The sequence below is a fragment of the Schistocerca nitens genome, chromosome 7 (assembly GCF_023898315.1).
Source record: "Schistocerca nitens isolate TAMUIC-IGC-003100 chromosome 7, iqSchNite1.1, whole genome shotgun sequence".
Lineage (NCBI taxonomy): Eukaryota > Metazoa > Arthropoda > Insecta > Orthoptera > Acrididae > Schistocerca > Schistocerca nitens.
Genome location: NC_064620.1, coordinates 506,327,045 through 506,342,654, shown reverse-complemented (window position 1 = coordinate 506,342,654; position 15,610 = coordinate 506,327,045). Strand labels below are relative to the sequence as shown.

Genomic DNA, 15,610 nt, shown 5'->3' with positions numbered 1-15,610 from the left:
TTTTTGTGCCATAAACCTAGAATTCAGATGATGCCTCTTACTATTAATATGTTCTTCATGAATTGTTAGCAGTTTGGTGTGGCTTCATTGTCTGTTTCTCACATTTGCTTTTTCATGTTTCCTGTTCTGACCAATTTTCGTGTGAATGTGCAGTTAATTTGTGTTCTTGTTTGTTTACAATAATGGAGCAAATAATCATTAATCATAACATTTTTAGGTTTACAGGTACTGAAACACAGTGCCTAAATTTGGGCTCTTACAATTACCTAGGATTTGCTGAAAAAACAGGCCCATGTGCTGATGCTGCTGAGAAGTCTATAAATGAATGTGGCATCTCCACATGCAGTCCTGTACAAGAGATAGGTATAGTACACTAATAATAATATGTCCTGTTGTCTTAATGCGTACTGTTAGGTACGAGCTGTTTCATTTTATGTCTGTTGGAAATCATTCATTAATGAACGGATACGAGAATTGTATCATTGCTATTAGTTCATTGCTACGAGATTTATTGTAAACTACGTATCAGTTTAGTCTAACAGTGGAAAATCCAGAATGGAATGTAACAGTATTATGAGAAGGAAAGTTGCTACTCACCATATAATGGAGATGCTGAGTCACAGATAGCCACAACAAAAAGATTTTCGCACACAAAGCTTTTGGCCAATGGCCTTTGTCAACAATATGTGCGCGCGCACACACACACACACACACACACACACACACGTCATCTTTTGTTGTGCCTATCTGCGACTCAGCATCTCCGCTATATGGTAAGTAGCAACTTTCCTTCTCATAATATTGTAACAGTTTAGTCTGTTTTTATTTATTTTTTATTAATAAACTGAAGCATTAATTAAACTCCAGGCTGTTTAATTTCTCTTTCCGGACGATTCATCATGTTTCATAGATTCCCTAATAAAAACCATCTTAAGTGATGTGGAAGGAGACAAGTTATACGAGGGCTATTCAGAAAGTAGGGATTGTTTTGCATTAAAACAAGTACAAGAAATACATTTTATTATGTACATCTGAAAGAGCAACTGACATACTACTTTTCCAAGTTGTCACCAAACACATCAAGGTACTTAAATCATAGCGGTGGACAAGTGTTGAAAGACCTTCGTCGTAAAATTCTGCTGCCTGAGACTTCAGCCAGTGAGTCACGCCCGCCTGGAGTTGCGCGTCATCGTCAGAGCACTGCGTTGCAAGTCAGCTCTTCATCTTGGGAAACAAGTGGAAGTTGCTTGGTGCAAGATCAGGGCTGTAGGGCAGATGAGGGAAAATTACCCATTTGAGTGAATTAAGGAGTTCTTTAGTGCAGTTTGCCATGTGAGGTCGGGCATTGTCATGCAAAAACAAAATTTTGGACGTCAGCTTTCCTCAGTGTTTGTTTTGAACTGCTCTTCTAAGGCTGTGCAAAGTTGTACAGAAAATGCTCAGGTGCCCACTCTTCTCTTCATCATGAACTTTGGTTTGGTCATTTTTAAACCGAATGCACCATTTCCGGACAGAACATTCACTCATTATGTTGTTTCCATACACTTCGCACAATTCATGATAAATTTCTATAGGTTTTAGGTTTTTTGCCAGCAAAAACTGTATCACAGACTGCACCTCACAACTGGCAGGATATTGGATTGCAACCTCCATTTCAAATTCACATATCGAAAAAACCAGATGCGCAGAGACTTTCCCGCTGTCATGGATGGTTACTGACTGAGCTGCCGAGCACACACATACCAAAATACATGCGATCGGCTCACGCCTAGCGGCATCATATGAAACGTTCCTTACTTTCTGAATAGCTCTTGTATATTAACTTTGGGCAGTAGTAATTAGAAATTGTACTGATTAATAACTATAATTAAGCTGCTGTGAAATGTTTGTGCTTACTTAGTTAGCTTTAATGTCACAAAACTAGCAGGTAAATTGCTCCTCCCTCAGTTGTATTAAATAGCTACATTTTTCCTGCTATTGTTAGCTTAACATTCATGAGCTCATTTCTCCTTATTGTAAAACAACAGTTACCTATGTGCCATAAGAAAGAGACATGTTTATGTTCGAACATTACTACTTGATTGCCACTATCACATATGTTCAAGACTAGAATCTGGATAATCAGATAATTTGTAACTCTGATTTAGAAAAGTGATTTTAATTTTGTAGCAAAATCTTAAGGAATCTCAAATACACTCTAAACTCTGGCAAAAATTTGTATCTAAATTGTGTTTGTTGTAATGTGATTGGGCAAATAGTAGTTCAGCAGAATTACCATTAACAAGTAATTTGTGGATGTGATGAGGTGACGACTGTACTTAGGTTTGTTGGGAGGATTCGGGGGAAATGGGTCACATCTGTAAAGCAATCTGCAACTAATGCACTAGTAGTAACTGCGCTAGCATCTGGAGTTCTTATAAAGCAGACATTGAAGGAATTCAGGGACATTAAGGTAGGATTGTAACAGTTCTGTATAGCTCGTAAAACAATTTCAAGCTCAAGAACCTTTTAAATAATTGGGTTATTTGCTATCTTGACCACACTGTTTGTGCACATCCGTTAGTCACCTACATAAAGTATATGTGTGTTTCTACATCTACATATATACTCAGCTAGCCACCAAGCGGTGTGTGGCGGAGGGCACAGTTCACCCCAAAGTCATCTCCCCCCCCCCCCCCCTCTCTCTCTCTCTCTCTCTCTCTCTCTCTCTCTCTCTCTCTGTTCCACTAATCATATATGCTCTGCATCCTCGGTGAAGATTTGATTTCGGAATTTAGTGAGCAGCCCCTTCTGTTTAGCACGCCATCTATCTGCAAATGTGTCCCACTTCAAACTTTCTATGAGATTTGTAATGCTCTCGAGATGGCTAAATGTACCAGTCACGAATCTTGCAACTCTTCTTTGGACCTTCTCAATCTGTTGAATCAGACCCAACTGGTAAGTGTCCCATAGAGACGAACAATACTCCAAGACTGGACAAACTAACTTATTGTAAGGTATTTCCTTTATTGAACGACTGCATCGCTCCAGGATTCTACCAATAAACCGCAATCTAGAGTTCGCCTTACCCGTTACTTGTGTAAACTAATCATTCCATTTGAGATCATTTCGAATAGTCACACCCAGATACTTGACGGACGTTATTGCTTCCAAAGACTGGGCATTTATTTTGTACTCGTACATTAATGGGGATTTTCGCCTTGTTATACACAGTAGGTTACACTTACTAATATTGAGAGATAACTGCCAGTCATTACAACACACAGTTATTTTCTGCAATTCCTTGTTGATTTGTTCACAACTTTTGTGTGATACTACTTTCCAGTAGACTACAGCATCATCGGCAAACAGTCCATTAGGTTATTTCCGCTTTTTTGATATTGTGGGGAGAGTGAATCTGTGTGATAGGCCCTTACTGTGCCCAATTGTAGACCTATTGAGCTATCATGCGGGCCATTAATTAGAAAGCCTGGATAATTGGTAAGTGTGACAGGTCGTCAAGAAGTGGCTTATGTTTGTTAAGAACAGGAATAATCCCAGTATTAATCGTTGTGAGACTCCATATTTTGTGGTTATTCGTTTCTGAGTTCAGTTCAGTTCAGAAATGCAACTAGTGAGTGCACATTTAAGCCTTTTATTATGAAAGAAGACTGCCTCCATGCTAGTTGGATGCCTTTAATGCAACATTTTACTTTTCAGAGTAAAATTTTATGGCTCACAAAGTCAAAAGTCGTGGCAAGGTCATGGAATGTGCCAATAAAAAAGATTTTTGTTGTTAAGCTCTGCTAGGACTCTTCTTCTTCTCTCTCTTTCTTTCTTTCTTTCTTTCTCTTTTTTTATATTTTAGATCAAATTATCTTTTTCCTGTAACAGATCTTTTATGAAAGGTGGTCTGAAAAGTAGTTAATGAAGAAAGATCCAGAGTGAGCATGTCAGTTTATTACATTAGAAACAGTATTGTAGCCAAAAAATTACTGTATCCATTTTTACTGTCGTCATAATATTCACTAATTTTGTTAGTAATTGTAGTTTTAAACTGGTTGGATGTGCAAACAAAGTCTGCTTGATTAAAGCTAATACAACTGTATGTAGTTCTTTGTTGGCACGTGCAATATTTATTTACATTGTGAGAAAATAATCATTGAATATGGTGGTCATTGATTTCAGTATGTCATCATTTCTGTCACAACTATTATCTGGTAACAGTGTCATTTACCTAACTATTTGTACTACTATCACTGCTCCAGATCTCATTTTCTGTTGCTTCTTTACTATTTTACTTTTGATATACAGTACATGTGTTTCACAGTTTTGGTAATCCTGGAAGGTCATAGCACTGGTGATTTTATTATTATTTATTTTTATGGCTCACATGCAGTTTAAAATTACAGGTATATGGCATTAGAAATAATATATATATATAACAGGAATATGAACATACAAAACTACATATAAAGCTAACTAAATGTCAATATCTAGGTTCCTAATCCATATAAGAGCCATATCATCAGCTTTCATGAGGTCGTTCCAACTCTTCTGGTAGGAACACAAGGGGTATTCATTCCTAATGTGACTGATAGTCTGGTTCGGAGCCCCACAGTCACAAACTGGAGACTCTGTTGCACACCATTTGTAAAGAGGGTCTGCACATCAACCATGCCAAGGGTGAGCACTGTTAAATTTGACCCACAGTTTCCTGTTGCGTTTTGTGCCAGCAGTATCATAGTTATACTTTCAGAACCACTCAAGCTGTTCAGGATTTTCAGTAAGTAGACAGCTCTGGTCCCACAGGCCTCTCATCCTGGTATCACTGGCATCTAGCTGTTTTGCTTGTCGAAATGGTGAGGTTATTGAACCGAGTCTATTTCGTCGTAAACATGGTATGTCTTCGTGTTTGGGTGATTCCAGGTTCTCCTTTAGCTTGTGGTATTTCTTAAGCAAGGCCTCGCTTCTGCAGATTGCAGATGGATTGATGTTGCTCAGCAGAGGAGTCCAATAAATCGGTGTTGGTCGGATTGCCCCAGTTATTAACCGCTTAGTGTGGTTCAACTGGACACTGATAAAGTTGGTGTGGTAGCTGTTTAGCCATACACTTCTCAGCTGATGAGAAGACCTGTGCAATGGAGGATTTGCACAAGGTATCTGCTGAAGCTCCCCATGTCATTTCACACAATTTTTGAATAATATTGTTAAGACTTATCTTGGCAGCAGTATATTCAAGATGTTTTTTTATATGAAAGGGTGCAGTCAAGGGTGACACCAAGGCACTTAGGGTACTTGGTATGGCAAAGAGAGTTTCCATTAACTTTCACTCTGAGCTTCGCATTAGCTTGTTTGTTTGTCAGATGGAATTCACATACTTCAGGTTTACTTGTATTGGGTTTAAGTCGCCACTTTCTAAAATAGGCGCTCATAATGGCTATATCATCTGGGAGAATTGTCTCCGCTTGTCCAAGGTCCTGGGTTATATGGGCAAGAGCGATATTGTTTGCGTAATATAATTTTGTTGACCTGGTATTGGGGAGATTGAAGATTAAGTTGAATAATAGAGGGGCTAAGACGGAGCCCTGTGGTAGATCATTACTTAATTTCCTCTCCTTGCTCACATTTTCTCCCAAGTAAACATAGAAATATCTATTGTTTATCATGGTGTTGATGAGAGTTACAGTTTTTTGGCATCAGATTGTTTTTAGTAATTTGTGTACTATCCCTTCTCACCAGACTTTATCATATGCCACGGTTAGGTCTATGAACATGATAGATGTCTTCACGTGTTTTTGGAAACCAGCCTCTATGAAAGCTGTTAGGGTCAGTACCTGGTCGCAGTAACTTCTCTGTGGCCTTAAACTCGCTTGCTCAGCTGAGATATATTCCAGAATGAAGCCACTAATTCTAGTGTAGATGAGCTGCTCCAAGAGTTTATAAATACAGCTCAAAATGGAAATTGGTCTGAAACTTTTGAGGGTGGTCATCTGGTATACCTGGTTTCAAAATTGCCACTATTTTTGTTCTCTTTAGATCGTTTGGCAGTGATCTACTATCTAGGACGTTGGAGAAGTGGACCAGCCATTTTTCCCCACCATTACCCATGTTGATCAGAAATTCTGGGCGTATATTATCCAGACAAGGTGCTTTATCATGTTTAATTTTTTTTCAAGGCCTCATCTAGTTCAGTCAGTGTAAATGGTGAAGAGAAATTGGATTTGTTTGGGCTCTGAGCTTTTAGAGATGTGAGTTCTTGTTTTACTTGGAAGTATGTTGTTTGTCATGGGATGATCTGGTATTTCAGCTATAAGGCTAGCGATGTGGTTATCTGAAATACGGGGGGTTTCTGCCCCCCGGTTTATTGGAGGCTCTACCAAGCTTACGCTCAAGTCTCCATGCGTTTCTACGTGAATGTCTGAATTTTATATTTTCTACCATCTCACACCTTTTACTCTTCTAGCAGTGTCAAGACTTTGGAGGAACTCGTTGCCAGTTTTACTGTACATTTAATAAAGTTGTTCACAATGTTCGTTCCAGCCTAGTATGTATTCCTTTCTGTACTGACGAGGGATAAACTTCTTACCAGCAGTAAGAACAGCTCCGACGAATTGAGCGTAGTTTTTAGGTTTTGGAGGAATAAAACAGATATATTTATGTAGGTGGTCAGCAAAACTCCACCACTCGGCCATGTGGAAGTCCCATCTGGGTCATGGGATGGATTTCTATTGGGACACAGAGCCCCATATTGAGGATTACTAGCCTGTGCTGGCTGTGTGGGAAATTAGATATGACTTCTCTGGATATAGGCACTGGGGGCCCTCTGCAGTCCTGGGACACAAAGCAGAGATCCATGTTGTAATCTCTTCGCCAAGTGGCTAATCTGAACGTTCCTAAATCCTTGGCATCATAAACCAGGTACAGATTTTCGTTTTCAGCCCAATCACTGAGCGCAATACCAAACTCGCCGTCATGTGCATACTTAACAGTGACCATGGTGACTATTAAAACCTCCAGCATAAATCAGTGGGTGGCCAGTAATTGGCAGAACATCCAGTGGCCACAGCACATTTGGTGGCTTGTAAATATTATTTCTAAAGGTCTCCTCCACTTGTGTAGAGACATAATGGATGTAGTTTTCTGTATTTGTGGAAATGAGACGAGCATGCTCGACATTGCTCCTCACATAGGTGGAAACACCATACATACTGTGATGTGTAGCACCCATAAGATTGTAGCCATGGATCCTACCTCTTTCACGCAGGCCTTCCTCAGTTGGAGCATGGGTTTCCTGGATTAAAACATTGTCAATATCATTATCTACAAGGAGTTTAGGTAGGTACTTGCTTTTAGCTCGGCTAATGCCTTCTATGTTTAAATGGCATACTCGGATAGAAGGGCCAAGTCTTTTAATCAGTTGGTCCTGAAAATCCATTTTTTTAAAAGCTTTTTGCTTTGCATGTTTCTAGCTAGGAAATCTCGTATCTGGTCTGGCTGCCTATTCATTCCTAGATCATTTAGTGTTTCTCGGGGTGCATGTGTAGTATTCTGCTATGGATGTGAGCTAGTTTACACCTCAGTACTGGTGATGATGAGTATCTACTTTTGATTACAGCTTGTACTTTGAATTAGATAGAACTCTTTTTTGCTGCTACAAAATAGTTTAATACCAAGTGTTGTCAATTCACTGCCTTCATCTTAATTTAGTCTTGGTCATTTTAGGTAACAAGACTTGACCTGCCTTGTAAATCTCTACAAATTTTTTATAATGTCTAAGAAAAAAATACTATATTGATTAATCGTTGTAAATACTCAAAATATTAGAACCATTGTGTTACATCTGGCACATTCACCTATTTCCATAGTAAGCCTGTAGAAAGTGTGCTGAAAATTATTTTCTCAAAGGTACTCTGTTGGTTTTGTGTTTATTAATGATCACCATCTGTTACAGGTACAACACCATTGCTCGTGGAACTGGAGCAAACAACAGCCAGGTTTCTCAGAGTAGAAGATGCCATTGTTTTTGGGATGGGCTTTGCAACTAATGCTCTTAATTTACCCAGTATTGTATCAAAAGGATGTTTGGTGCTCAGTGATGAGAAAAACCATGCATCTCTTATTTTGGGTTTACGTCTTTCTGGTGCCACCATCAGAGTCTTCAGACACAACAGTACGTAAAACGATTCCCTGTGTTTTGTTAAGATAGAGTCTTGCAGTATATCCGGCATTATATTATGTAATTTTGAGATTTTAATTTCTGTGCAACTCCTCTGTGTGAGAGTCAGGATAACTGCCCAGTTCAGCAGTTTTTGTTGGTTTTACAATACCAAGTATTAGGTGATACAGAAATATGAAATATTCAGTGAAGTGTCTATGTAAACTTGGAACTGCAATCCATCACAATGGAACTAGTAGTGGGTTTCTAATTATCCACATCTTTGTACTTGGAAGTATCCAAGCGCCTTTGGCATCGGGATGCTTTTTAATGCTTTATATTTTAATCAAATGACCGTACTCATTTGAGAATATGGTTGTGTACTGTAGCCTTTATACTGTCATTACCTTGTCTCAAATAAATTGTAAATGTGACTAGTCTGGCCTTGGCAAGCAGAGACTGTGCTCTTGTGTGTGTGTGTGTGTGTGTGTGTGTGTGTGTGTGTGTGTGTTTGTTTTCTGACAAAGGCCTGTTTGGTTGAAAGCTTTGTTTGACAGTCGTTTTGTTGTGCCTATCTGCAACTCATCATCTCTGCTATACAGTGAGTAGCAACTATATAATAGTGTCATTATTCTGTCCTGGAATTTCTTTTGTGTAACTTAAATAGTTGTACTTCTTATTTAGTAGTTTCCTAAGTCATAATGGGCAATTTTATCTCAAATCATAGAAGACATGTCAATTCATCACCATGAATGCCTTTGCTTTAAAGCTCCCTCATTGTGTGTTCAAATTTAGTTCTCTCTCTCTCTCTCTCTCTCTCTCTCTCTCTCTCTCACTCACTCACTCACTCACATATGGGCTTCCTTTCAACATAAATAAACCACCTCCATTAGGACCTTGCCTAGTATCACGGTGCGGGTCCCCTGCATCATTCCCCTATGCTCTGTCAAGAAGCATGGGACTTCATTTCCGTATTGTTTGTTTAATATGTTAGTAGTTACTGTAATCAAAGTGGGCAGTATTTTTCTGAATAAAGTGTTAGAAATTTTTCAACATTCTGCGTATTTCGCATCATTGAATTTCTAGTGTAAAATATGTATGTAGCAACACTGTTTCCAGCTTTTTTTCTGTTTACAACAAATAAGTGAGAACTTGCACATGCATCATTCTGCAAAGGGTGTTATGTTTGATTTGAACTTTTTGTTTGGTACAGTGTCAGTGAGGAAATACAGTAATGAAAGAGTGAGGTTTCTGGACTGTGAAAAAAGACACAAGAAGGTGGTGTTTAAGAAAATTGAAAAACACTTCACAATTGTTGGAAATGTGTCAGAGGCACTGTAGAAATGTCTTGGTCCTCAAGTAACTGTGTTACCATCAAATGCATTGTGCAGGAATTGCTATACTTACTTATACAAGAAATTTAGTGATAACCCACCTGAATGATGGTAGCACTTCTGTTGTGATACCTAATACATCCCCCTAAACACACAGCCAAGATAAGAAGCACAAGAAGAAAATGGTATGTACAAAGAAAAGTAGAACACTCTGAAACAAGCAACATCTTCAGAACTTTGTGAAGTGTATAATGTAGATGCACCTGTTGCAGAACTTGAAGATAGAGACATGTGCACCCAATGTGATGTATGTTTTCAAAACCTAAACATTGCTGCCTCGGCAGCCACCTATAATGAGAAAGTACATTTATGGACACTGAGACCAGGTAAATACTCCAAGAAGCAGATACAGAAATACATATAAACTTCCTCACATTATTTAATTTCAAAAGCTTGAAAATAAAGAATGGAACATTGACACACCCAGATTCCTACTGCGGGCATCCATTGCAAGATGATATGCTTAATATTGCTCTGAACTATTCCGTAAGTGAGGACTTAGACTGCAGCCAGAAAAGTCGTAATCAGGCTGATGTTATCTCTGGTAGTGAAAATGGTGAAAAAGTTAAAAAGATACCGAGACATATGACAAGATCAGTAAGAGAAGCAAGAAACATATCTTCCTATGGAAAAGGAGAACCCAAATTTAAAAATTGGTCTCTCAAAATTCTACTCCTTATAACCAAAATAAATAAATCACCAGACATGTGCTGTCGCTTCTAGTTTTTTTTATTTTCTAAAATTTATCCTTTTTTATGACACTTTCACAAATACCCTCATTTAGATAGTTCTATAAGTTTTTAAAAAAATCACTGGAAAACCAAATTATTTTAGTTTTTGAGAGGTTTCTTGCGGAAACGTGGGAAAAATATATCTAAAAACAAAGATGATGTGGCTTACCAAACGACAGTGCTGGCAGGTTGATAGACACACAAACACAAACATACACACAAAATTCAAGCTTTCGCAACAAACAGTTGCTTCATCAGGAAAGAGGGAAGGAGAGGGAAAGACGAAAGGATGTTGGTTTTAAGGGAGAGGGTAAGGAGTCATTCCAATCCTGGGAGCGGAAAGACTTACCTTAGGGGAGGAAAAGACAGGTATACACTCGTGCACACACACACACACACACACACACACACACACACACACACACACCCATCCGCACATACACAGACACAAGCAGACATTTGTAAAGGCAAAGAGTTTGGGCAGAGATGTCAGTCGAGGCGGAAGTACAGAGGCAAAGGCGTTGTTGAAAGACAGGTGAGGTATGAGCGGCGGCAAATTGAAATTAGTGGAGATTGAGGCCTGGCGGATAACGAGAAGAGAGGATATACTGAAGGGCAAGTTCCCATCTCCGGAGTTCTGACAGGTTGGTGTTAGTGGGAAGTATCCAGATAACCCGAACGGTGTAACACTGTGCCAAGATGTGCTGGCCGTGCACCAAGGCATGTTTAGCCACAGGGTGATCCTCATTACCAACAAACACTGTCTTCCTGTGTCCATTCATGCGAATGGACAGTTTGTTGCTGGTCATTCCCACACAGTGTAGGCAGGTCAGTTGGTAAATCACGTGGGTGCTTTCACATGTGGCTCTGCCTTTGATCGTGTACACCTTCCGGGTTACAGGACTGGAGTAGTGGTGGTGGGAGGGTGTATGGGACAGGTTTTACACCGGGGGCAGTTACAAGGGTAGGAGCCAGAGGGTAGGGAAGGTGGTTTGGGGATTTCATAGGGATGAACTAAGAGGTTACGAAGGTTAGGTGGACGGCGGAAAGACACTCTTGGTGGAGTGGGGAGGATTTCATGAAGGATGGATCTCATTTCAGGGCAGGATTTGAGAAAGTCGTATCCCTGCTGGAGAGCCACATTCAGAGTCTGATCCAGTCCCGGAAAGTATCCTGTCACAAGTGGGGCACTTTTGGGGTTCTTCTGTGGGAGGTTGTGGGTTTGAGGAGATGAGGAAGTGGCTCTGGTTATTTGCTTCTGTACCAGGTCGGGAGGGTAGTTGCGGGATGCGAAAGCCGTTTTCAGGTTGTTGGTGTAATGGTTCAGGGATTCCGGACTGGAGCAGATTCGTTTGCCACGAAGACCTAGGCTGTAGGAAAGGGACCGTTTGTTGTGGAGTGGGTGGCAGCTGTCATAATTTGGAGGTACTGTTGCTTGTTGGTGGGTTTGATGTGGACGGACGTGTGAAGCTGGCCATTGGACTGGTGGAGGTCAACGTCAAGGAAAGTGGCATGGGATTTGGAGTAGGGCCAGGTGAATCTGATGGAACCAAAGGAGTTTGAGGTTGGTGAGGAAATTCTGGAGTTGTTCTTCACTGTGAGTCCAGATCATGAAAATGTCATCAATAAATCTGTACCAAACTTTGTATTGGCAGGCCTGTGTAACCAAGAAGGCTTCCTCTAAGCGACCCATGAATAGGTTGGCGTATGAGGGGGCCATCCTGGTACCCATGGCTGTTCCCTTGAATTGTTGGTATGTCTGGCCTTCAAAAGTGAAGAAGTTGTGGGTCAGGATGAAGCTGGCTAAGGTAATGAGGAAAGAGGTTTTAGTCAGGGTGGCAGGTGATCAGCGTGAAAGGATGTGCTCCATCGCAGCGAAGCCCTGTACGTGCGGCATATTTGTGTATAAAGAAGTGGCATCAATGGTTACAAGGATGGTTTCCGGGTGTAACAGACTGGGTAAGGATTCCAGGTGTTCGAGAAAGTGGTTGGTGTCTTTGATGAAGGATGGGAAACTGCATGTAATGGGTTGAAGGTGTTGATCTACGTAGACAGAGATACGTTCTGTGGGGGCTTGGTAACCAGCTACAATGGGGCGGCCGGGATGATTGGGTTTGTGAATTTTAGGAAGAAGGTAGAAGGTAGGGGTGCGGGGTGTTGGTGGGGTCAGGAGGTTGATGGAGTCAGGTGAAAGGTTTTGTAGGGGGCCTAAGGTTCTGAGGATTCCTTGAAGCTCCGCCTGGACATCAGGAATGGGATTACCTAGGCAAACTTTGTAAGTAGTGTTGTCCGAAAGCTGACGCAGTCCCTCAGCCACATACTCCCGACGATCAAGTACCACGGTCGTGGAACCCTTGTCCGCCGGAAGAATGACGATGGATCCGTCAGCCTTCAGATCACGGATAGCCTGGGCTTCAGCAGTGGTGATGTTGGGAGTAGGATTAAGGTTTTTTGAGAAGGATTGAGATGCAAGGCTGGAAGTCAGAAATTCCTGGAAAGTTTGGAGAGGGTGATTTTGAGGAAGAGGAGGTGGGTCCCACTGTGACGGAGGACGGAACTGTTCCAGGCAGGGTTCAATTTGGATAGTGTCTTGGGGAGTTGGATCATTAGGAGTAGGATTAGGATCATTTTTCTTCGTGGCAAAGTGATATTTCCAGCAGAGAGTAAGAGTGTTGGACAGTTAATCTTTGACGAGGGCTGTTTGGTTGAATCTGGGAGTGGGGCTGAAGGTGAGGCCTTTGGATAGGACAGAGGTTTCAGATTGGGAGAGAGGTTTGGAGGAAAGGTTAACTACTGAATTAGGGTGTTGCGGTTCCAGATTGTGTTGATTGGAATTTTGAGGTTTTGGAGGGAGTGGAGCTGGAAGTGGGAGATTGAGTAGATGGGAGAGACTGGGTTTGTGTGCAATGAGAGGAGGTTGAGGTTTGCTGGAAAGGTTGTGAAGGGTGAGTGAGTTGCCTTTCCGGAGGTGGGAAACCAGGAGATTGGATAGTTTTTTGATATGGAGGGTGGCATGCTGTTCTAATTTGCGGTTGGCCTGTAGGAGGATGCTCTGAATAGCCAGTGTGGATGTGGGGGAGGAAAGACAGGACTTTCATTAAGGATAGGAGTTGACGGGTGTGTTCATTGGCTGAGTTGATGTGTAGGTGAAGGATTTGGTGGGTGAGGGCAATGGATTTTTCAGTTTGGAACTGGTATAGGGACTGATGGAAAGAAGGGTTACAGCCAGAGATGGGAACTTTAGGTGTGAGGCCTTTGGGGGTAATGACAAATGTCAGATAAGCCTGAGAAAATAAAATATGGGAGCGTAATCTGGCTAGGGCGAAGGCATGTTTGCGGAGGGAATGTAAATAAAACTTAATGGGGTCGTTGTGGGTATGGTATGAGGGTGACATGGTATTAGAAGGTGGAAAGTGCAACATGAGGCTGAAATGAAAATGAAAATAAAAATATATGGGGAGAGATAAAGGTGAACTGGAAAGCAACTGGAGATCTGGTGTGAAAAAAGGTGAAAAAGTGTTGGTTATAGCTGGGCTTGTTGATCCTGTGGTGAACTTGGGTTGGTAGACAACGATGTGCACAAAGGTTAGGTGGTTGTGTTGCTGTCAAAACACGTTAAAAGGTGGAGCAATTCAGGCAAATCTCGAAAAAACTGTGTGCAAATGTATTAAAAGGAGTGGTTTTGTGGTGGCAGATTGTGAAAATGAGGCTAACAATTGTCTGACGGAGAAATAATGACATTAAAACTTGTGGGAAGCGGCTAAAAAAGATCAGTGATGTGGGAAAAACAGAAATGGGAAAAAAGGCGAAAGTTTTTAGAACTAGCTGAAATGGCTGTTTAATAGCTGAAAGGAACTGTTTGTGAACTGGAAACAGTGGATTTTATAGCAGTGGTAGTGTTGAAAGGGGAAAAAAATATTTTGTTTATAGTTTGGAAGTGGGTTACGTATTATTGAGTATAGGCGGGATAAAATTGTATGGTAGATTCGGTAAATAGGAGAAGGTGAATACAAAGTGAAACTACTTGCAAAAACAGAAAGAGAAAATAAGATGACAAGAAAGATTTTGAAATGCCACAGTGACAATAACGAACGTAATTGTTGGGTTCAAATTAATGATATGAATATAATAAGGGAAACATTCCACGTGGGAAAAATATATCTAAAAACAAAGATGATATGCCTTACCAAACGAAAGTGCTGGCAGGTTGATAGACACACAAACACAAACATACACACAAAATTCAAGCTTTCGCAACAAACGGTTGCTTCATCAGGAAAGAGGGAAGGAGAGGGAAAGACGAAAGGATGTGGGTTTTAAGGGAGAGGGTAAGGAGTCATTCCAATCCCGGGAGCGGAAAGACTTACCTTAGGGGGGAAAAAGGACAGGTATACACTCGCGCGCTCACACACACACATCCATCTGCAAATCCACAGACACAAGCAGACATTTGTAAAGGCAAAGAGTTTGGGCAGAGATGTCAGTCGAGGCAGAAGTACAGAGGCAAGGATGTTGTTGAAAGACAGATGAGGTATGAGCGGCAGCAAATTGAAATTAGCGGAGATTGAGGCCTGGCGGATAACGAGAAGAGAGGATATACTGAAGGGCAAGTTCCCATCTCCGGAGTTCTGACAGGTTGGTGTTAGTGGGAAGTATCCAGATAACCCGGACAGTGTAACACTGTGCCAAGATGTGCTGGCCGTGCACCAAGGCATGTTTAGCCACAGGGTGATCCTCATTACCAACAAACACTGTCTTCCTGTGTCCATTCATGCGAGTGGACAGTTTGTTGCTGATTTGATTTGAACCCAACAATTACGTTTGTTATTGTCACTGTTGCATTTCGAAATCTTTCCTGTCATCTTATTTTCTCTTTCTGTTTTTGCAAGTAGTTTCACTTTGTATTCACCTTCTTCTCTTCACCGAATCTACCATACAATTTTATCCCGCCTATATATACCCAATAATACGTAACCCACTTCCGAACCATACACAAAATATTTTTTTCAGCTTTCAACACTACCGCTGCTATAAAATCCACCGTTTCTAGTTCACAAACAGTTCCTTTCAGCTATTAAACAGCCATTTGGCTAGTTCTAATAACTTTCGCCTTTTTTTCCATTTCTGTTTTTCCCACATCACTGATCTTATTTAGCCGCTTCCCACCGGTTTTAACGTCATTATTTCTTCGTCAGACAATTGTTAGCCTCATTTTCACAATCTGCCACCACAAAACCACTCCTTTTAATACATTTGCACACAGTTTTTTCGAAATTTGCCTGAATTGCTCCACCTTTTAACGTGTTTTGGCGGCAACACAACCACCTAACCTTTGTGCACATCGTTGT

The 15,610-nt window shown here is 40.9% G+C and overlaps 1 protein-coding gene across 4 annotated transcripts in view; it reads left to right on the top strand.

The window, feature by feature from the left end:
• The window catches only part of LOC126194740 (serine palmitoyltransferase 2), a 419,658-nt gene that overhangs the window by 349,255 nt on the left and 54,793 nt on the right, over positions 1–15,610 (top strand). For all 4 annotated transcript variants that reach the window (XM_049933004.1, XM_049933003.1, XM_049933002.1 and 1 more), the window contains exons 5-6: positions 218–363; positions 7,934–8,152. In XM_049933004.1, the coding sequence (XP_049788961.1) occupies positions 218–363; positions 7,934–8,152 (365 nt within the window). The remainder of the gene's footprint in view (positions 1–217; positions 364–7,933; positions 8,153–15,610) is intronic.